Genomic DNA, 21,657 nt, shown 5'->3' on the forward strand with positions numbered 1-21,657 from the left:
TCCAGAGTTAACCAGTGGGAAATACAACTTTGTTTGCTGTTTGGATGCAATTTAAAAGTCGGAAAATTGTATTTCCCAGAACCATTACTATAGAAGGTTGGAATTAGAAAGAAACATTTTATACCTGTACCATAAACAGTAAATAATTAAAATAATTTTGCAAGTTTTAAGTGATAAACATTATCAAATAAAGTAATCTTCATTAACTGCTCAAATTTCCGCTTAAAGCATAAAGGCTTTAAGAGGTTTCTTTCAGAGTTTAAGACACTCCACTTTACAAAAAAATTAATCAGCAGAATTATATAAACCTAATTTTTTAAAAAATGTATAAATACTGAAACAATAGTCTAAAAAAAAGGAAGTACATTCTTCAAATTACACAGTATTTCTGTACCTTTTCTGAAAAAAATACAGCTATTTTTAATGATAGGTTTTGTGATATCTCAAGAATGAGCATATTCTTATATTTCCAACAATTCAACCTACAGTGTTAGTGTTTCATCCAGGAAAATAAAACACGACTATAGTAGTCTACACTATGTAACCAATCATTTTAATTTTACAAAGACTACAGTTACTAAACGTCTGTCTAGAATCACAGCAGCATTTCAGTGGTAAAAACTCAAGAGGTGTAAAAGACATCATAGGCTGCAAACTAATGTCCATGGTGAAAATATATCTATTTTTAAAAATAAATATTTAAAAACAGCCTGTGAAGGACTGGCGCCCCCTCCAGGGTGTATTCCCCGCCTTGCGCCCAATGATTCCAGGTAGGCTCTGGACCCACCGCAACCCTGAATTGGATAAGCGGTTACAGATAATGAATGAATAATGAAAAAAAAAATTAAAAACAGTGATGAAGGACTTTTAAAATTCATCCTCAGGGTTATCACAGTCTGACATGTGACAGATCAGTTTCTGAGGCCAGATCTGGGTGGTCCACCATTATCCCAAAAGACAATGGATTGCAATAACATGCTTATTAGAATGAGTTTATTAGAAATGTAGAAAGACAATAACAAGGCAATACATTACATAAGCAAGCACTCCATGGTTACAACTCTGCTTACAAAATCACTCCAGAATAAAGTAAATTGTTATTTTGTCTTGCACAACTAAAGAGTAAATTGATAGCATTGTGTACATGTTGTAATCTAAAATATTGTAATGGACAAACATTAGCAGGATGTGATGTTAAGCACTACATTTTGCAAATATCTTCACAAGATGACACAGATTTAGCTGAAAGTCAGAAAGCAACATGAAGGCCTCATTCATGAATGTTCGTTAGCAAGCTGCTATATTTTATTCAGACTTGGCACTCTTTGTTTCGCTGGACTGGGGGTTGTTGGGACTTGGCTCCATTCGAGGGTAAAACGGACCTACCAGCCAGTTAAGAGGTGTGTTGTTGACCAAATAATCCAGGATGTTGTCAAGAGAATCTCTCATGTGATTCAGCTGAACACGAGTGTTGGTGAGGACTGTATCAGGCATGTCACCCAGAGCGGCAGCCTTGCTGAATCTGGTGTACACTTCCATGGCCATGTGACCGATAGAGAAGGCCTGGTCTTGGATGTTTTGAGGAAGTCCTTGGAGGCTAGACACCAATGACATACAAGTGGTCTGTAGCTGCTGGGTCAGGTTACGGGCAATGGTCAAGGTACGTGATTCAATTTGCTTAAAAAAAGAAAAAAACAGGTTTTAGTGAAACCAACAAAACTGAAGCATTGCCTTACTGCTTTCTATAAGCAAAAAGAAAGGAAATGTGTTTGTACCTCTGCTTCACTGTCTGTGTCACTTTCGCTCTCCATGTTACTATGAGATCTTGACCTCCAATCGATTAGCGTGCTGAATTTTTCATGCATCTTCTGGTTGGCATCATCAATGTTCTTTCTTGTGTATTCAATCTGAAGGACCAACACAGATCATTTATTCAACATTTCTTCAGCGCTGTCACACCATAATCTTCTCTTTAATCATGAATTATATGACGAGTTAAGCATATTAAATATTTAAGACTTTACAGATCAGGGTAGAGCATCTTGAATAAGCATCTTGGGGTCTTTTTATCTATTTTAGATGAACAGACAAAGATGTATCTTCCTAGAGTCCAATCATTCATTCATTATCTGTAATGGGTCCAGGGTCGCGGTGGGTACAGAGCCTACCTGGAATCATTGGGCGCAAGGTGGGAATACACCCTGGAGGGGGCGTCGGTCACAGGGCAACACAGACACACACATTCACCCACTCACTCCTACGGACACTTTGGAGTCACCAATCCACCTACCAACGTGTGTTTTTGGACTGTGGGAGGAAACCGGAGCACCCGGAGGAAACCCACGCGGACAAGGGGAGAAAACACCAACTCCTCACAGACAGTCACCTGGAGCGGGAATCGAAGCCACAACCTCCAGGTTCCTGGAGCTGTGTGACTGCGACACTACCTGCTGCGCCACCGTGCCGCCCTAGAGTCCAATCAACTATCAATAATATTGATCAGTAAAACAACAATAGCAAATATTTTGTAAAGCTACTTACCAGATCCATGGCATGGTTAAGCTGTGACATAGTGTCTTGGCTGTGTTTCTTGGCATCAAGAACCTTGGTGATGGCTTTCTGGTATGCCCTCTGTCTCAGTTTAGTAGATAGGAAACCCAGTCGCAAGTAATAGCTGGATTCATCCATATCGCCATCAAATCCTTTGATCATATTTGTCTCACATTCTGTGGGAGAATTAAAAATAATTATAATATAAACAATACTGAGTAAATGAAGCTAAGAAAATGCTATTTAGAAGTCTGGGAATTTCCTCTGCTGTGGTCCAAATGAAAGATTAGCTCTAAAAACAAAAACCACTGTTTACATATGCATTCAAGGGCCTCATTGAGATGAGCCAGATCATATGACTGCTGAATAAATCAGCTTAGAAGCCTATTTCCCTTTCAACGAGGAATATTTCCAAGTACTTTAAGCATAGCTAAAGGACTTGCATAACTGATCCAAACAAAATGACGCATTTAAACCTTCAACAACAGAATTCTGACATGAGGAAATAATGGTTTTAAGGGCATATGACAACACTTAAAATAGACAGGATGAAATAATGGATAGTTTGTTAAAATACAAATGGAATTTACTACATGACATTTCGTAATACCCAGCAAATACCACAAATCAATCAATCAGTAAACTTCCTCTTGGCACATCCCTCACCTTGTTCAGCCTCAGCTTCAGGTAAGTAGCGCTCCACCAAGTTTTCGGAAGTGCTCAGAGCAGTGTCAACACCACTGCTCACAAGTTTACCCATTCTGCTCTCCATGACAGTGTGGACGCCACCACTAACTACCATCTTAGTTTTCTCAACACTCTCCTGCACCGCACCCTTGGTTCGGCCCACCACTCCACTCAGAGTATGAGACACAGTGTCCTTGGCCCCGTTCATAGTTTCAGATACAGCTTCTTTGGCACCAGTCACAACATCTTTAGCATTGGCAACAAGCTATTGGAATAAAGAACAAGTTTTAAGTAAATGAATGATATATTAAAGAGCATGTTGCAGTCCAAAAATAGTCCAGATTAGTAGCTTTACAGGAGAAGGAAAAACCATCTTAACTTTTAATGTAAAAAGCTTATTTTCAGATAATTTTAATTAAAAATGAACAAAAAATGGAGATACACATTTTGATTGGACAGCAACCATTATGTATGTATATGTATATGTATATAGTTATGTACTGAATGGATAAAGGTGTATAATTCTATAAATTACTATGAACTCATGTCTTCAATAAAAATGAAACAATGTGAGAGTAATTGTGAGTCCATGAGACCATGGGTCCATATGACTTGAGTTTCTATGATGAGTCCGAAGGATGAAGGCATTGTAGAGAGTCATTGTAAAACTGTCAGACACAAAACAATATGTGATTAAATTATGTGGGGTCACCTGTTCAGAGGGTTGGTGAAGAATTGGCAGAGTCTTCTCAATCTTATCAAGGCCCTTGCAAGCAAGGTCATTTGCTATAGAGACTAAAGAAGGAAGAAATACAGCTCAGCAAATGCTTATTTTGTCTGGTGCCTAGTTGGAATATTCAATACGGTCTAGCAACAATACTTACTCTGAGGTTCCAGTTTGACAATGATGGGTAAAGCACTGGTCATGGCAGCTGTAGTGAGTGTTTTGACACCCATCTCTGCTGCCTCACACATGGACTTGATGTATGGATGGTTGTCCTTGGTGTTGCAGTACACATTTGACACAATGTCGTAAGTGGAGCTCACCAGGGGGAGACTGGCCACTCGAAAAACCACATTCTAAACATCAACATAATTTATTACAATTTTATAATTTGAGTCCACAGGATATAGCTGGTTTGTTAACACTTCAATGTTGATCACAAAAATAAGAATTCCATCCTCTGAATTAGGATTTGGTCTGAATAGTGTATTTTTAAAATGTATTTATGTCAGAGTGGTCATGGGGGTCTTTATAAGGCATTATGGAGCCCACAGGAAGATGGTTACATTTCTCTACATTGAACAATTTCACAAAACTACCCACTGAATGACTTAACAATGTCAAATATTACTATGTTATAATTATCATTAAAAATTAAATTCTCTTTTAAGATGGTAATATGTACACACCTGATTTCTTATTTCCATAGGAGCCATGTTTTACTGTAAAAAGAAAAAAGAAGTCACATTTAAATGATCTTTTGTTTCTGTTTCAATGACTCAATTTTTCTGGGGACATCAAATCAAATTTGTTAATGTCATTTATTTTCAGAAAATACTGCTCTTAAAAATAATGATTTGCATCTTAAAATATTGTCTTAGGTGGCTGGAATACTTATTTTCTTACATTATTGAATTACTTTGTCAAAATGACCCATTAAATCATCATATTCATCACTTTCTTTTCTGCTTTATCCGTTTCAGGGTTACGGTGACTCATTAAATAACTTGCTCCTAAATAAAAATTTTTTCTGAATTTCATTCATTATCTGTAACCCTTATCCAGTTCAGGGTCGCGGTGGGTCCAGAGTCTACCTGGAATCATTGGGCGCAAGGCGGGAATACACCCTGGAGGGGGCGCCAGTCCTTCACAAGGCAACACAGACACACACATTCACACCTACGGACAATTTTTGAGTCGCCAATCCACCTACCAACGTGTGTTTTTGGACTGTGGGAGGACACCCACGCAGACACAGGGAGAACACACCACACTCCTCACAGACAGTCACCCGGAGCGGGAATCGAACCCACAACCTCCAGGTCCCTGGAGCTGTGTGACTGCAACACTACCTCATTATATGGAGATAATAGATCATTTCGAGTTATTTATTCAATAATTTGTCAAACTGATGTCAGTCAGACCTCTGACAGAAACAATGGTGTGTGGGGATGCCTAAATCTTTACTTAAGTAAAAGTGTTGATGCTTCTTTAAATGTAAGAGAAGCCAAGAAAAGAAAATAACTAGAGTACATGTAAAAGACGTAGCTAGCTAACTACGACGGAGGTTTAGGGCCACAGCGGTAAAAAAAAAAAAAAAAAAAAAAAACAAGATTCCGAGATTAAAGTCGGAATAATTCTGAGAAAAAAAGTCGGAATAATTCTGAGAAAAAATCTCAGAATAATTCGCTGCGTATAATGGAGCAGACACAGTGTAAAAGTGTAGAACTCCGGCGCCCACGAGGCTCCATCGTGTTACGGCTCGGACTCGTACAAAAAACTAAAGCCTTTATGAATCTCAGTCAGGGGCTGCGTCATGTCTGTGAATGCGTTTAATAAATAATTCATGCATAAGGCTTTAGTTTTTTGTACGAGTCCGAGCCGTAACACGATGGAGCCTCGTGGGCGCCGGAGTTCTACACTTTTACACTGTGTCTGCTCCATTATACGCAGCGAATTATTCTGAGATTTTTTCTCAGAATTATTCCGACTTTTTTTCTCAGAATTATTCCGACTTTTTTTCTCAGAATTATTCCGACTTTTTTTCTCAGAATTATTCCGACTTTAATCTCGGAATCTTGTTTTTTTTTTTTTTTTTTTACCGCTGTGGCCCTAAAACTCCGTCGTAAGCTAACACCCCCGCCCCTCGCCAAAAGAAGTTATACAAGTACTGAGTAACTTCTAGAACTGAAGTTGAACTAACTTATGTGCTGTGTTTTGGTTACATATTTTGTATGAAATAATAATATACACGTATTAAGTGAATGGCGTCGCCTACAAAGCAGAGCAGATGATGTGACCAGTGTAACACCATTAAAACGCATTTGTTAAAAATTAACTTAATATCAATGTAAACAATTAATATATTACTCAATTAAGCAGAAGTAAAAATAGCATTTAGAAGTATATACCCCTCAAAAAAGTACTTTAGGTGTTTTTGAGTAAGTTACTCGAGAGAGAAGAGTGTGAGGAGCAGACAGCGAAGGGCGACAGAGTTTACAGGACAACGATAGTCTGAACTCACCTGTAGGCTGCTGCTTTTGAGATCAAAACACTGGCCGATAAGAAACTTGAAGAGTCGTTTAATGCGGCTGTTCTGAAAGCTAGGTCTCTCTCTCTCTCGGTTTTATACTCACGCGCTCTAGTGTGTGTGGCACCTGACCAACAACAGCTCAAAAAAAATCAACTCGTACAAAGTTCGCGATCACGTCAGCGGGTTTTTTTTTTTTAGGACAACGAAGCAGCGCGCGCGCACGAGGGCACGTTGCGGGCGAGGTGTCGTCACTCCTGGAAACGGCGCTGAATCCCGAGGTTCAATTCGACTCGGGAGCAACATCACAGCGCTGTTCTGGGTTAGTGTCTACAAAGAGCAGTTTTACAAAGCAAGATCCATAAATGCAAGAGGAGTAAATACTGACAATAAAACACAAACAGAGTCATAGGTAGGCTACAAGTTAAATCATACTGCCTTGTCTGAGCCTTGAGTTTCTGTAACATGTCTGAGTCACCATTGAGCAACTTCCTTTGTGAATGACCCACGATCAAATGTAGGTGAAAGTTCACACATGACACTTCCATACATGCTGTATACAGTATTGGAGTAGTCTCCAGTAATGGAGTCTGCATTGAATATAATGGGTATATTCGTTTACTCCATGTTATAAAGTAAAAAAAAACATTTTAATTGCTGTTTTACATCATATAAAACCATTTTGTTGCAAATATATACACAACGCCAGGCTGATACTTTTCTGTATATGAGTCAGTCAACTTGCAGAAAACTGTAAACATTAAGAAATGTTCAGTGATATTTGGAGCTGCTAATGATTCTATTCATATTCTCATACTGTGTGACTCTCAGACTATATGAATAGTCTTACAAAAATATAAATACCCAGAAAGCCTTGAAGATGGATAAAGCAGTGAACAAATCGTATTGATCAAGTAGCTTCTCACAATAATTTTGTAATTACATTGCTACAGAAAGCAAATGCAGGTAGTTTTGTTTTAAACTAACATTAACACAGTTTTTCACAGAATCATTAGTGTGACAGCCTTAAAAACATTTGCTTGCCAACTGACTGAGTATGTTAGTTTATCTAAAGTCATATATTTCATGTGTGTGTGTGTGAGAGAGAGTTCTTGCCCGTTTCTTTTGTGTTTTTAAGTCTGTCACTTTTACTTTGCTATAACTATTTGTTGGGTCCCAAAATATTATATACAGTAAAGATACCATGGGTTTACACTTAATTAATATATGTTAAAGCATTTCAGTTGACACACTGTGTGAGTGATTATTAAATAACTATTATATGTGATGCAACACTTTTGAATAATTTTGTAAATGTAGTTAATACGAGGATTAATAGTAAGATTATTGAAATGCATTCATCCATTTCAAGTGGGTCTGGAGCCCTTCCAGAATCACTGGTAGCAAGGTGGGAACACACCCTGGAGGGGGCACCAGTCCTTCACAGGGCAACACAAACACTCACACATTCGTAGCTATGGACACTTTTGAGTCGCCAATCCACCTGCCAACATGAGTTTTTGGACCGTGTGAGGAAACAGGAGCACCTGGAGGAAACCCACACTGACACAGGGAGAACACACCACACTCCTCACAGACAGTCACCTGGAGCACGACTCAAACCCACAACCCCAGGTCTCTGGAGCTGTGTGACTGCGACACTACCTGCTGCGCCACTGTGCTATGTCTGTGGTAAAAACTAATTAAAATTAGGCATGAGAATGTCATTTGTTTATGTCTACAAAATGACTGAAACGTGTGCCCAAAACCTTTTATTTTATAAATCCATTCAATCAAATGAAATGTGTGCAAGGGCACTGAAACTGAATTAATACAATAAAGAAGTCACAATTATTCATGTTTGATTTTATTAACATATTCACGAGTCATTTTTCTCTGCTCTGTCAACTAACTACACGAATGTTGATCATGCTTTTTTAGGACATGGCTGTTCAAAGTGGATGGTGAATATTATCGGCAAGATATACAGAATACTGTATGATTTTTTCCACTCACACACACACCTATGAACACTTTTGAGTAGCCCTCTTGTTACAGCAGCAGTAAATCTTTTGTGCTACTCTGGCTTTGTTCAAGGGACTAATTGCAGTCAGTGTTTATGGGGAGTACACTGACCTTTCTCTTTTATTCCACTTCACCAGAGCTGCCTTTAGACTCTGATCTGATGATATGGCCTATGATCTACGTACCTTTTTGTGTCATTGAATCAAAGAACGAATGGGACAAAGTGCACTTTAACCGCAATATCATGACATCATGTTTTGTAGCATGATGTCATTTAAATCTATGGTGTTTAATATAATATAATTAAAGCATAGCTTAGAGTTATTTTGACTGTTAAATATTTAATCACTAAATTCAATCACCAATCATGTCTCTACAAAACTGTATAAACAGTTCATTAGCATCCTTGCAAGTGGCATTAAAATCTGTCTGTGTGCACTATAGTTTGAGTTTTGTTGTTCCTCAATTTTAGAGGTTTGTATATCACTAAATCTTTGTATAAATATTTGCATTCTTTTCAGTTATGCTGACTTTGTTGATAAGCTACAATGACTTTTTATTGGTTGCACCACATAGGCTGTTACAGCTGTAGAGTTCAATGTCTTCAAATGAACTTTCAGTCCTCATGCAGATACTTCCTGTTTCACATCTTCTCATGCCATAGAAAGAGGACAAACAGTCCTGTTTAGTGTCAAAAGATATGCTCCTCTGTACATGACTGTTAATATCCCACTCTTCATCAATAAAACCCTTTAATATTAATCTATGTTCATGAATATTACATATTTGTGTTATTTCAATAAATAAATAAGCTAATAATTTGATTTAATTTAATATAATTTAATTATTTTAGTGCCAATATGGCCAATTATTAAAAACTCAAGCAGCACAGCCGAGTCTGAACCATGGCATACCAATACATCACATCAGTGTCACTGCAGCGCTGAGAATGATCCACCAAATCATACCTGCTCTGTGGTGGTCCTGATCATTGAAGAACTGTGTAAATACAAAGTATTCAAAGCAGCAGGTGGATTACACTCGGTAATTGTAGAAATACAAAGTGCATTAAATTGAATTGGTAAAATATGGACAACAAATGTAGGAACAAACAGGTAATTTTAATGATGTGGTTTTCAGATGTTTTCAGTTTTAATCCTTTAATGTAGAAAATGACTCAGCAGTGTTTACTATCAGTGTATATGATGAAAAAGCAGGTTTACATTTTGTTTACAAAAGTAATTATTTTTATTTTGGTTAATCCAGATTAAAATTTAAAACCTATTCCCAAATGGCACACATATCTCAACATATATCGGACCCTAAGTTTTATGTGACATTTTTCGGGGTGCTCCAAGTAGAGTCTATTTTATGGGTTACGACAATAACACTCATTGGAGTGTGCTAAGGGGTCGGAGTAGACATTTGCCGCCATCTTGTGGAAAGAAACAGTTCCCTCTGTCAGTGGAGGCCGCACTGGGCCCATGGAATTCTCAAATGAGTGGCTTGATGAAGTAAGTTCTGCTGTAAAACACGCCATAGATAAACGAACACCTCCGCCTTCTGTCAGACTTCAGAAAGTCTTCGGATAAACTACCCCCTACCACAAAAGGCACCTGTATTAGTTTCGGCAGTCATCTAAAGTAGAAGAAGAGTTTGCTGGAGCGGAGTAACATTACTGTTCCTCAGATTATGTCTCTGTGTTAAGATGATAAAACCTGTTTTATCTGCTTCAATACTGAGCTTCATTCGTCATATTTTAGGAGAGTGAAAACGTTAATTTGGTTTAATCCAGGATTGATTCGTTAGGAATACAGGAGGTCCTCGGGTTACGTCAGTCCTGAGTTACGATGTTTCGTGGTTACGACACATCTCCCATTTACTGTATAAAGTCTTGTTTCGACTTAAGTGGTTTTGCGTCGTAAACGTCGTAACGCGAACTCCGTGTTTGGTGTGTGCGGCGGAAGAATACACGGTTACACGGCTCGGGACCGAGGAGGATAGGTGTTAGGGTAGAATAAGTGCTTACAATATGTTATTTACGTACAGTATGTGCGTATGTTCCGACTTACACTGAAAATCGATTTACGACGCGACGTAGAAACGGATCAACGTCGTATGTCGAGGACCCCTTGTACTCATAATGCTTTCAAGCTTTTCAAACAAATAGGTTAATGTAAATATAACCATTTAATGTCATAATTATCCACACTGCAAATATTTTATTTATTATTCTTTTTTTATTTTTGAAAACCTCACATTTCATAGTACTAAGTGACATCCCAGATAGCCAACGACTTAGGCCCAACCCTGGGACTATTATATGCGGAAATTCAGTTCTTACATGCGCAACAAACTTTAATATTTAAATGTTTCCCTACTACAAATCAAAGAAAATATTTACTAAATAACATCAATTTAATTAATATTAGATATGTATGATCAAATATAACACAAGTGACCCATTATAATAAATAGGTATGGAGTTTTGAACTAAAATAAAAATGTTCCTGCTACAACCAAACATTTTTATTTGTTCAATTAAAATGTTTGATATAAACAAAAAGCAGTCCATAGAAATCAGTGTCTTCATTGTTCTTTCATTCATACTTTTTCCCCATCTCTGTGGAGAATTGAGTGGCATGCGGGTTTTTAGCTAACCACTTCCACCGCCATACTGCTATTTGTGCACACATACATGCTATCTTTATTATTTAGCCTGTGGTGAAAAGGAAAGTTACTACTAAGTGTAGTGCAGAGCTGCAGATTCTCTTATAGCTGTGGGTATGGTCTGAAGAGTATGGTACATTTACATTTACACGTTTTTATTTTCTTTTTCAAAGAGGTAAGGATGTTTGATTTTTTCTAAATGGCACTTCCAGCCCGGTATACAGCAGCACACAATCCTCTGGAAATTGCCTGGCTTGCTGTTGTCTTTATGTATTAAAAAGGATATTAAATTATATTAAAGTTGCAGTGTTTCCTGTGCAAATCTCTCTGTTCTATTTTCTGGATGGGCCTGTCTTTCTCAAGGAAACATCACTGCCCAAAGCAGCCAAATGTGGAAAACTTTGGTCCTCTCCCTGGCTGCTATCTCACTGAATACCAGGAGAATTTCCTTGCTTACAAGAATCAGTGGCAGCCACTGGAGGGAAAGATGGAAAACAAAACTATGTTGAGGTAAACAGAGCACAGCTGGCTGATTTAGCTGTGTGAACACACCAACTAAGCCTACATGTTAAACTGTGTCTGAGCAAGTCTTTTTAACGTTTCTGACATGTATACATACACTAAATAAATACATAGTTTAATTCCAAAGAATAATGATCAAGCAACAAATTTATTACATTTTTGGTGCCTAACCCAGTCAAGTGGGCTTTAAGTAAATGAAGGTTGTGAATATCCATCTCTTTCAGACTGTACTATGTGCCCCATGAAGTGACCAGAAGGTTCCCCAAAGCTGCAGTGCATTTCGTTCCTCCTGACGGAACCACGGACTACCCCATATTTAGAGGACTACAAACAACATCCTGTGCAGAATATTGTGTACAAGCAAACTAAGCAATACTGCCCTCCAGCTGCCAAGATGGGTGCTAGATCACTATACAAAGGTAGGTAGTTAGTTTAGAAGTGTAAATATTGTTATATTCATTACAGATTACAGATGTCATGGTTTAATTCATTGGTGTTTAAAGATAATCCCTGTGTAACTCCTCAGTCATTAGTTTTAAGCCATTATATATTACACAACCCATTTATTGGTGGTTAAATCATTGCCGTTTTATATTTTAGAACCTTCGCTTTTCCAATTTTCCAGACAGAGGAATTTAAGTCATTGTGTGCTGAGAAAGACCAGTCTCTTAGAATGACTGATGACCTGAGAGTAATTTTGTCCCACGTGTTTCACCTCACCCAGAGAGAACTTCAAACCAGTTCCAAAGATTAGGGAGTCTCTGCCTTTTTAATGGAACTACCAGCAGCAAACTCCATTATCCTCCACATGTACAGTCAAAGCAAGCTAAAAAGAGAGTACAGGATATCCAGTGCCTCTCTTGTCATGGATTGTCCACTTTCAAACAGGATTATAAGGGCCTTCCCACGGGAGTACCTAAACCCATAGGGCCAAAAGAAGATTTGGGGAGCAACGGTGTCTCTTTTCATGGAACCACACAATTCCTTGACCAGTATAAGGACTGGTCTCTGCAAGAAAAACAGTATCACAAAGCAGAACATTACAAATCACCAGTAGGTGATATGGTCGTCCATTCCACCACACATACTGTTCATGTAGCCTTTGAGTACCAACAAATTCAACGTCCTTCCACCTATGCATGCTTTGGAAAAGGACAATGAACACTTTAGGAGAATAGGAAGAAGAGGACAAGGCACGAAACACATTTATCAAACACAGACCATTTATCAAGATAGCGTCTTTGAAAAGACAACCCCCGAGATGCCAGTATAGCCACAAGATAAGAGAGAAGCCAAGTACTCGCATGTCTGTGCATCAGGTTGTGTACCAATGTTGAAGGTCTCCCAGGTATCAGCCATACCATCTCAGTGAACATTGTTTCTTTGGCTCAAAAAATGTCAAGCAAATGTTTGGTGCCTTCCCAAAGGTGAAAGATATGACCAAGCAGAGCTCATTAGAAAGCCTTAACAACTTTATTTATGTGCATTGCCATAGGAATAAAATTTACTTTGATTGCTCATTTTCTGCTCTAAAATTGCATTATTTTACAAGTTTGTTTTTGCATACTTGAAATAGGTGAAAAAGTGTGAATCTCGACTAAAAAAAAGAAAAGGCAAGTACTGATTAAATATATGCTTGTGTCTTTATAACTACAGAATAAACAGAGTTATGGCACATAGGACATTGTGACATGCCTTTTGCTTCACCCAAATGAGGAAGATGCTGGAGGCAGGAGAAGTTATCAACCAGAAATGACAAACTCAACATAGCCTTTTTTGGCAAGACGCAAAACAAGTCTAAGTCTCAGTTTCTTTTCTTAATCCTCTTGTCAACGCTTCTCATCCATTTATACCTACTGGTATGCCTTTGTCAGGTGTTTCTTAATGTTTGCCAATTGGTCCTCAGAGCCAGACTTGCTTGCGTGAATAGCCAACAGCCAGGCTTTAGCTTGCTTCCTCTATTCAGTCTGTAGGAGTTCATGCATGGCCATCTTTGGCAGTTATGTTTTCTAGAAAAAAAACTTTCCTACCATAATATTAAAAATTACAACGCGGAAAGAAAGGTGCTAATACAGCATCCTGCTTTACCCAGACTTGTACCAATGTAGATGCTGTTACTCATCCATTCATTATCTGTAAACGCTTCATCATGTTCAGGGTCATAGTGAGTCCAGAGCCTAACTGGAAAACAGAATTAGCACAATGCAGGAACAAACCCTGAAGGTTGCACACTCACACATATGGATAATTTTACAGAATGAATTGACCTATAAAATTTGGTTTTTGTATTGTGGGGAGGAAACAGAAGCACCCAGAGGAAACCTAAATGGACACTGCAACAACACTAAACTCCACAAAAGAGAGTGATCTGAAGCAGGGTATGAATAAACAACCCCAGGACCCTGGAGCTGTGTGGCAGCAACATTACCTGTTATTACAACAGGGGGTCCTCGAGTTACAACGTTGATCCGTTTCTACGTCGCGTCGTAAATCGATTTTCAGTGTAAGTCGGAACATATGTACATACTGTACGTAAATAATATACTGTAAGCACTTATTCTATCCTAACACCTATCCTCCTCGGTCCCAAGTCGCGTAACCGTGTATTCTTCCACCGCGCACACCACACACGAAGTTCGCGTTACGACGTTTACGACGCAAAACCACTTAAGTCGAAACAAGAATTTATACAGTAAATGGGAGATGTGTCGTAACCACGAAACATCGTAACTCAGGACTGACGTAACCCGAGGACCTCCTGTATTTTTTATATTTACTATTATTATTATTGACCAACCATTACAACTAATATACTACATTGTTGTTTGTGTGTAAAATAAATATTTATAGTAAATTATTTTAGTATAAAAAGACAAAATGTTATAAAATAATTATTTATTTTTAAAAAGTCTGCATTACTCAATATTTGACTTGTAAACAAACACATTTTCACTCTTGCTTGCTTAAGTGTAAAGTGAGTTACATGGAAAAACTGAACACAATTTATGATCATCTAACTTAGAAACACATTGTCAAATTAGAACCTATATTTACAGATGAAAAATATTTTAGTAAAAATAAAATAAAAGAAATCTAAAGCTAAACACAGAATACAAGAGTGGGCAAAGAGACAACAATTTCATATAAGAAATCCATAAAAATTATGTGGAGGGGGAAAAAAATGTTTGTTGGATTCTCATTTACAAATATCACTAAACCATTACTCGTCGAAATAGATGTGCTTGTTTGCCTCCTTGGCTCGGGCAATGATGATTTTCTCTGCCTTAGAGATAAGCTAGAAAAAGGAGATATGGAAAATATTAATGTTATGAATATAAAACTGAAACAATTTGGAGAAATCCTTGAAAAAAAAAAATTTAGTGCATTCCAGAGCACAACTCTCCAAATGAGCATTTTTCTTTTCTTGTTAAACACTAACCAGCTTATAATAGAAGTAGGTTCGTTTAATGAGGCAGAATGCTAAATTATTCAGTTTGACGCCACTGGTCTAAACAACTGCTCACCTTTTCTGTGCCTCTTTTTTTGTCTCTGGATCGATTCAGTTTAGCCTGTCGATCCACCAGTATCTTCTGCCAGTATCTTTGTTCATGGTCACCTTTAAAGAAACAGGAAATAAATTTGATTAATATTTTCCACACAAAGTGTACTGATTGGCCATACATTTTGTGTAAAACCATGTGCAATCTGATTTGTTTCTTGTTTAATCTATTAATATTACTTTTGCCAAAAAATCCAAACCTGTCAGAATCTCCAGGTTCCAGTAGTGTTTTTTATGCAGTTCAGAATGGGCTTTAATGATTGCCATCGCATCATCAGATGTATTAAAGCGAATGTAACCCTCAGAATCTCCCTCAGTGATGTCCACATAATTCACTGCAGATATTTCCGACAAGGTGTCCTACAAAGTTGAAGAAAACTGATTAACTGAATCAAATCACACCATAAAGATGAAGATTTAACATACCTTTGAAATACAATATTTTTAGTAAAACCATCAACGCAGTGTCCTACTGCTGTACCTTAACAAACTTCTTGCTTGGAAAAGGCTGACTGTGGGAAATTTTGACAATGACTCCACTCTCAAACTGAGGTCCAGTTTTGGGTTTATTCTCATCACCTTTGAAGAATAAATAATGAAAATGCAGTGTTAATGACCTTCAGAATTGTATTTGTTTGTATTTGAAAATGGCAAACTATTTCAGAAGAAACGCTGAATAATACATTTCCCAGTCAACTGAAAGGTTTTCAGTAAGCTTTGGGGTCCTTACCAGCTTTCTCATTGTTTTCAGTAGATGGATTGTCACATTCCATTGTTTTCTGATTGATGTGATATATGTTTTTCTTCAGAGTTGACATGCAGTGCTTCTGCAGTTTTAAATACTCTTGTTTCATGTCCAACCATTCCTGCCTTAGTTAAACAGGAACAACAACAAAAAACACATTAAATTTTAAAAAGGCATGCCTTTGTGGTGAATGTGGCATCAACGTTGCATCACTGTTTACTTTTTTAATTAAAATCTAAGCAAAACCAAGTATACAACAAATCTGATTTGTTGAAAAAAAGTGATTGAATGCAGACAAATCTGACTGTTACTGCCTTTTGCCCTCTTCCTCTGCACCACGTCTGTTTAACTTTACACCAAAACAGGCAAAATCTCCAAACAGTTAAAAGCACAACACCAAAGAGGAAGAGGTTTTTTCACTGGTGTTGTGGCTCTGATTCCCTTGTACCAGCATAACACACAAACACCACCACCACCACACCAGCGTCACTGCAGTGCTGTGAATGATCCACCACCCAAATCGGACCTGCTCTGTGGAGGGTCCTGACCACTGAGGTGAAATAAGCATAAGAAAATATGAAAAGAGTTGCATAAAACACTAAGTTCACCCTTAAACCTCACTTAACGTTAAGTGTGTGGCAGAAAACTATATTATATATATATATATATATATATATAAAATCTACATTGTGATAACAGTGATATTCTGATTTGTTTATGTAATGTGCTCCAATGAGCTTTAACCATTTTATGAAAATTCCTTAAGTAATTCCTTATGTATAGGAAAATCTTCCCTTAAAAGTTTATACTTGAGGGAAAACTTTTTTATGCAACTGGACCCAGGTGAACTACAGTCTGTAATTTTAGTTCTCATTGGAGCTGATAAAATGGACAATAAGTGTAGACTGGTGTTCCTGATCGTTCAGTATATTTTACTCTATAGACTAGAAATTTGTCTTGTTACCATTTCATATATTGTTCATTCATTCATTCATTCATTATGAAGGGGACACCAGTCCTTCACAGGGCAACACAGACACCTACGGACACTTTTGAGTCGCCAATCCACCTACCAACGTGTACCCGGAGGAAACCCACACAGACACAGGGAGAACACACCAACTCCTCAGAGTCAGTCACCTGGAGCGGGAATCGAACCCACAACCTCCAGGTCCCTGGAGCTGTGTGACTGCAACACTACGCCGCCCCTCATATATTGTTAATATAGGTTAAGTCCAACCTGATTCAAAACTTTTTTAATTAGGGAAATAAATAATGTGCTGTATTATGTTGAAAAAGCCTATTAATATTTCTACAATTACATTTAACAAACTTTGTTTGTACCTTGACACTACACCTTTACATACTTTTATTATTAAGTACATAAGTTATACTGTATCTGATGATTCTTACTTTGAGAGCACTCTGAGAGGAATCACCTCTTCCTCAATCTTGAGCCTCTCCTTATGCTTCTTCTTTCTCTTCCTCTTAGCCTTCAGTAAGGAGTCATCCTTTTCATCCTTTTTTCCATCTTCTTCCTCTTTTCCTTTGTTTTCAGACAGTAACACTATCAACAACAACAAATCATGTAAACTGCACTAAATCCAGCATCATATTTAGAGAAACACATCACAGGAGCACAGAGATTTAAAATAGGGAATCAGTGATGCCTGTGATAACTATAAAATCCTTTCCAAGATAAGGACATATTAAGGCACAAGGTGTTCATTGAGATAATTTATTTCATTTGACTATGATTAAAAAAAAACTGCCAGCAACAATGTGAAATAATTCTTACCCTCTTCATCATCAGGTTCCTCTTCCATTTTTCTCATTTTGGAAGGCATCTCTATTTCACCTTCTACTTCAGGCACTTCAGAGCTGTGTGATCGTCGTCTTTTCTTCTCTACCTTTTTGCCTGAATTCTTGTCAGTTGCACTCTCAATTTCAGTGTCCTCTGAAGACCGTTTCCTTTTCTTTTGAGTAACCTCAGCAGTCTGCTCTTTGTCCCCCACATTTTCAGTTGCCATTTCTTCTACTGAATCATCTTTCACTTCACTGTGGACTTTCTTTTTCTTCTTCTTCTTTTTCTTTCCATCCTCATCTTCATCTAAATAAGCAGAAACTAATGAGATCTAGGCTTGTGTGTTCGGAAAAGATTAAAGTTTAAAATGATTTAAATAGAATAACGTTTGCAAATTCCCTTTAATAAGAGAAATGTAGAGGTCTTAATAAAAATGGAAAACTGTGTTTGGGATGGTACCTGGTGTGATGTCCGGAACTGCAGGAAAAGGGATATATTTGCCCTTGTGAGTCTTTGGGAACATGCCAGCCTTCCTTGGAGCTTCCTCTGGAGGGTTATTCAGCATCTAAATTCATAGGCAGTGTTAACTAATGTAGAAGACCAGGCAGTCTTGCTTGGCTTGTCACTAGCATTTTAACAATGGGAGGCAGTCATTTATATAAGGTCCAAAATACATATGCAGTACAAAACTGATGTTTTTAAATGGGATAAGGTACCTCGATTGCTTTCTGTGCTTGCTGTTCTGTCTCAAACTCTACAAAAGCAAAGCCCTTCGGCTGCCACGAGACCTTGTACCTGGGAAGACTAACATACACTACATTCCCACACTTGCTAAACACTTTTTCTATCCAAACATGGGTCACGTTGTATGGTAGGAGCTCCTAAAAAACAAAAGAAAAATAATTTAAACAACAAATTAAGCTCATTATTGCAACAAAAATTAAAAAGATGTATTGAGAAGTATATTTACCACATATACTGTGCGGCTGTCAACATCTTTAGGACTATCCCCAAGTGGGTTTCTTCGCCTTATTTGAGTTCCTTCAAGATTAACCTGAAAAAAAAAGATCAACATTTTAAAATCAATACAGAGACGCAGGAATGACTAACTCTTAAATATAACATTTTGCTGTACGGGTGTTAACCTTACCTCTACTATTCCTGAGTTTTTGAGGGCCCTCGCTATTAGTTTGATATCTGTAGTCAACTTTTTCATTCGGTTGAACTTTGTTAGTAGAGAAATATCTACATCTGCAAAGCGAGCACAAAATGTCCAATTAATAATTTGAAATCAAATTTCTTATATGTGTTTTAAAGCAGGAAGTATTAGGTTTTGGTACTGCTGCAAGTAATACAACAAATAGATACTGAAAGAGACGGAAAAAAGTAATATTACATACATCCGTCTCTTGACTGTGTGATGACATTCCTCAAGTACTTGTCCTTGTGGAGGTTAACATCATCAAACCAGAATTCCACTTGTCTCTTCACATCTGCCAACAACTGTTTCACACGAGATCGCTTCTTTTTCTCATTCTCTTGCTTCTTTTCATTCAGCTCCTTTGCAGCTAAATCACCATCAACTGGCATATTTTTGCTGTCAGTCATAGCTCTAATTTAGAACAAAGTACACAGGTTACACTAGATACACTGTATGTCTTAATATTTGTAGAAAAAACTCATAGTCCAATATTTATCCTGAAATTAAGGAGTGTTAATAAGGAATTTGCCCCCTGTATGCAATACCAGCTTCTGGTCTTCTATAGAAGAAAATGGATTTTGGAATAATGCTTAAGGGTTTGATTGCATTTAGTCACAATATCTAAATCTAGTGAGGGCAGGTAGTGATGCAGATTACAGACAACAAGCAACACAAACATTTTCCTGCACACTAGCTACTTTTTCCACAAACCTGAAAGGGATTAAGCGTAAGAGATGATGATGATGATGATGATGACGACGACTAGCTACGTGGTGTAAGTCAGCTACTCTGCATTACGTACATTTAACTTATGCAAACTTTCTGTTTGCATAAGATACACATATCACTGTTATTCTAGAGTTAAATTAAATAAAATAATACAGAACTTTAGGTGTCAGTAACACAACACTGAAATATGCAAAAAATAAAGAAACAAAAAGTCAACAAAACACATGTGTGTCGCGGTAACTTACTGTCTGCCGAGACGAAAGCTTTAAGTTAAACTCTCGTCATAAGAAAACAGGAGAGATTACTAACACTAACTAATTTACAGATGGAAAGAGCCTTTTACAGGTGGCTGTTTCAACGGTTATTTCAGTGGCAAATTAACAGCTCCGAGGTTTAAACTACAATACATTTCTAAAAACCCGTCGACAGTAACTTCAGCATGGAAGACTCATGGCGCTTAAAGATGACGTAACAAAGTCACGCCTCCAACCCCCCCGACACAACGACAGTATGCCTGATTTGATTAACATTTATAAATAAGTGTTTTTTTTTTGTATGTGTGTGTGTGTTCCTGAATAGTTATTAAATCAATAAATAATATTTCTGCCTAATAGGTTTCCCTCTCTGTGTTCTGTTCAAATAACTCTGCGATAAAACATTAAAATCTGCAGAGTTTTAATAAATAGTATGCACCCATGATGTCTGGCACGATTCTTCTAACATTATTTTGTAAAAAAATAAAATAAAATAAAAAAATAAGTTTAAATAGTTTAACAAGAAAAATCCAGATACATTTCATTTACATTTTTTTTGCTTAAGATTCACAAATACTCAATATGTTCATTTTAAATGATGTTGAAAAAATGGTGGTTTAATGGAAAAATTAACTGTTATATTTAAAAAGGCTCAACTTCACTGTTTGAGGTTGCAGAGACCTAACATTTACGTATATAAAAGGCAATCATATTGTTACTTGTTTTGTAAATAAATAAATATTTAATGCAAGGTAGCATGGTAGTGCAACAGGTAGTGTTGCTGCTACATAGCGCCAGGGTCCTGGGGGTTGTGCTTTCAAACCCTGCTTTGAGTGACTGTCTCTGAAGCGTGTTGCTGTGGGATTTTTCCAGGTGCTCAACTTACCTCTTTCAATCAAAAACTTGACTGAAAAAATGTCTGTAGGTGTGAATGTGTCAGTGACTGCATGAGTGTGTTGTCTTCTGCCCAATGATTCTGTGTAGACTTTGGACACACCATGACCCTGAATAAATATGTAATGTTTTATTTACACTGACAATACATGTAGGGAAAAACATGTTAAGTATGTTTTTTATAAGCCTATACTATTTATTTAAAATAGGGTTTTCAGGACATCAGAAATAAGGTAAGGCATAGATTACTACTGTGAATTAAGAGACAGTGTATTATGTATATTTATCTTGTTACATTATACGTATATAATTTTATATACAGAAATGTATATATAATTAAAACAAGTTTAATTACAATTTTTTTGTTGCTAATTTGTTTATGCCATATCTGAAAACTCTGAAGATGACTTGGTGTGACAGTTCAAATCTTTTCCAATCAGAATTTAGTTTTGAACACATGTAATGTTTATGTGACTGCCGGTACCATACTTGAATGCTACAGTTTGCAAATCAGCTGTAATCGCCACATAGTCTCTTCTCCCTGACACTTGTCACTGTAGATCCTAATGTAGTGCTTCACTGTCAAATTCACACTGATACAAATCAAATTATTTTAACAATGTTTTGTTTACTGGGGAGTTTTCAGTACAAGTTCTGTACAAGTGAAGCATTTGTGTGTAATAATCTTTATTTATATAGCACCTTCCACAAATGAATGCAGCTCAAATACTTTATATAAAAAGAAAAGAAGAAAAGAAAACAA

General features: G+C 37.2%; 2 protein-coding genes and 1 pseudogene across 4 annotated transcripts; 1 reads left to right on the forward strand and 2 right to left on the reverse strand.

The window, feature by feature from the left end:
• Window positions 1–962: 962 nt before the first annotated feature.
• On the reverse strand, window positions 963–6,864 carry plin2 (perilipin 2). Its single transcript, XM_066681348.1, has 8 exons — window positions 6,486–6,864; window positions 4,651–4,683; window positions 4,122–4,317; window positions 3,950–4,032; window positions 3,217–3,502; window positions 2,542–2,726; window positions 1,776–1,907; window positions 963–1,677 (listed from the first exon to the last, which is right to left on the reverse strand). The coding sequence occupies exons 2-8, from the start codon at window positions 4,675–4,677 to the stop codon at window positions 1,306–1,308; spliced, it is 1,281 nt and encodes a 426-aa protein (XP_066537445.1). The 5' UTR covers window positions 4,678–4,683; window positions 6,486–6,864; the 3' UTR covers window positions 963–1,305.
• A 2,838-nt stretch (window positions 6,865–9,702) lies between these two features.
• Window positions 9,703–13,166, forward strand: LOC136706673 (stabilizer of axonemal microtubules 2-like; annotated as a pseudogene).
• A 1,604-nt stretch (window positions 13,167–14,770) lies between these two features.
• larp7 (La ribonucleoprotein 7, transcriptional regulator) lies at window positions 14,771–20,203 on the reverse strand. Of its 3 annotated transcripts, none has more exons than XM_066681489.1 (13): window positions 19,992–20,203; window positions 19,217–19,428; window positions 18,967–19,067; window positions 18,787–18,870; window positions 18,533–18,697; window positions 18,276–18,381; window positions 17,811–18,122; window positions 17,426–17,558; window positions 15,998–16,137; window positions 15,749–15,846; window positions 15,468–15,627; window positions 15,233–15,324; window positions 14,771–15,003 (listed from the first exon to the last, which is right to left on the reverse strand). In XM_066681489.1, the coding sequence occupies exons 2-13, from the start codon at window positions 19,422–19,424 to the stop codon at window positions 14,929–14,931; spliced, it is 1,674 nt and encodes a 557-aa protein (XP_066537586.1). In that variant the 5' UTR covers window positions 19,425–19,428; window positions 19,992–20,203; the 3' UTR covers window positions 14,771–14,928. The 3 variants fall into 3 exon arrangements, with proteins under 3 accessions (XP_066537586.1, XP_066537584.1, XP_066537585.1); XM_066681487.1 differs by having other exon boundaries at window positions 17,426–17,579; window positions 19,992–20,202; XM_066681488.1 differs by lacking the exon at window positions 19,992–20,203 and adding an exon at window positions 19,729–19,830 and having other exon boundaries at window positions 17,426–17,579.
• Window positions 20,204–21,657: the final 1,454 nt, after the last annotated feature.

This window comes from Hoplias malabaricus, chromosome 9 (genome assembly GCF_029633855.1).
Source record: "Hoplias malabaricus isolate fHopMal1 chromosome 9, fHopMal1.hap1, whole genome shotgun sequence".
In the NCBI taxonomy this organism is placed as follows: domain Eukaryota; kingdom Metazoa; phylum Chordata; class Actinopteri; order Characiformes; family Erythrinidae; genus Hoplias; species Hoplias malabaricus.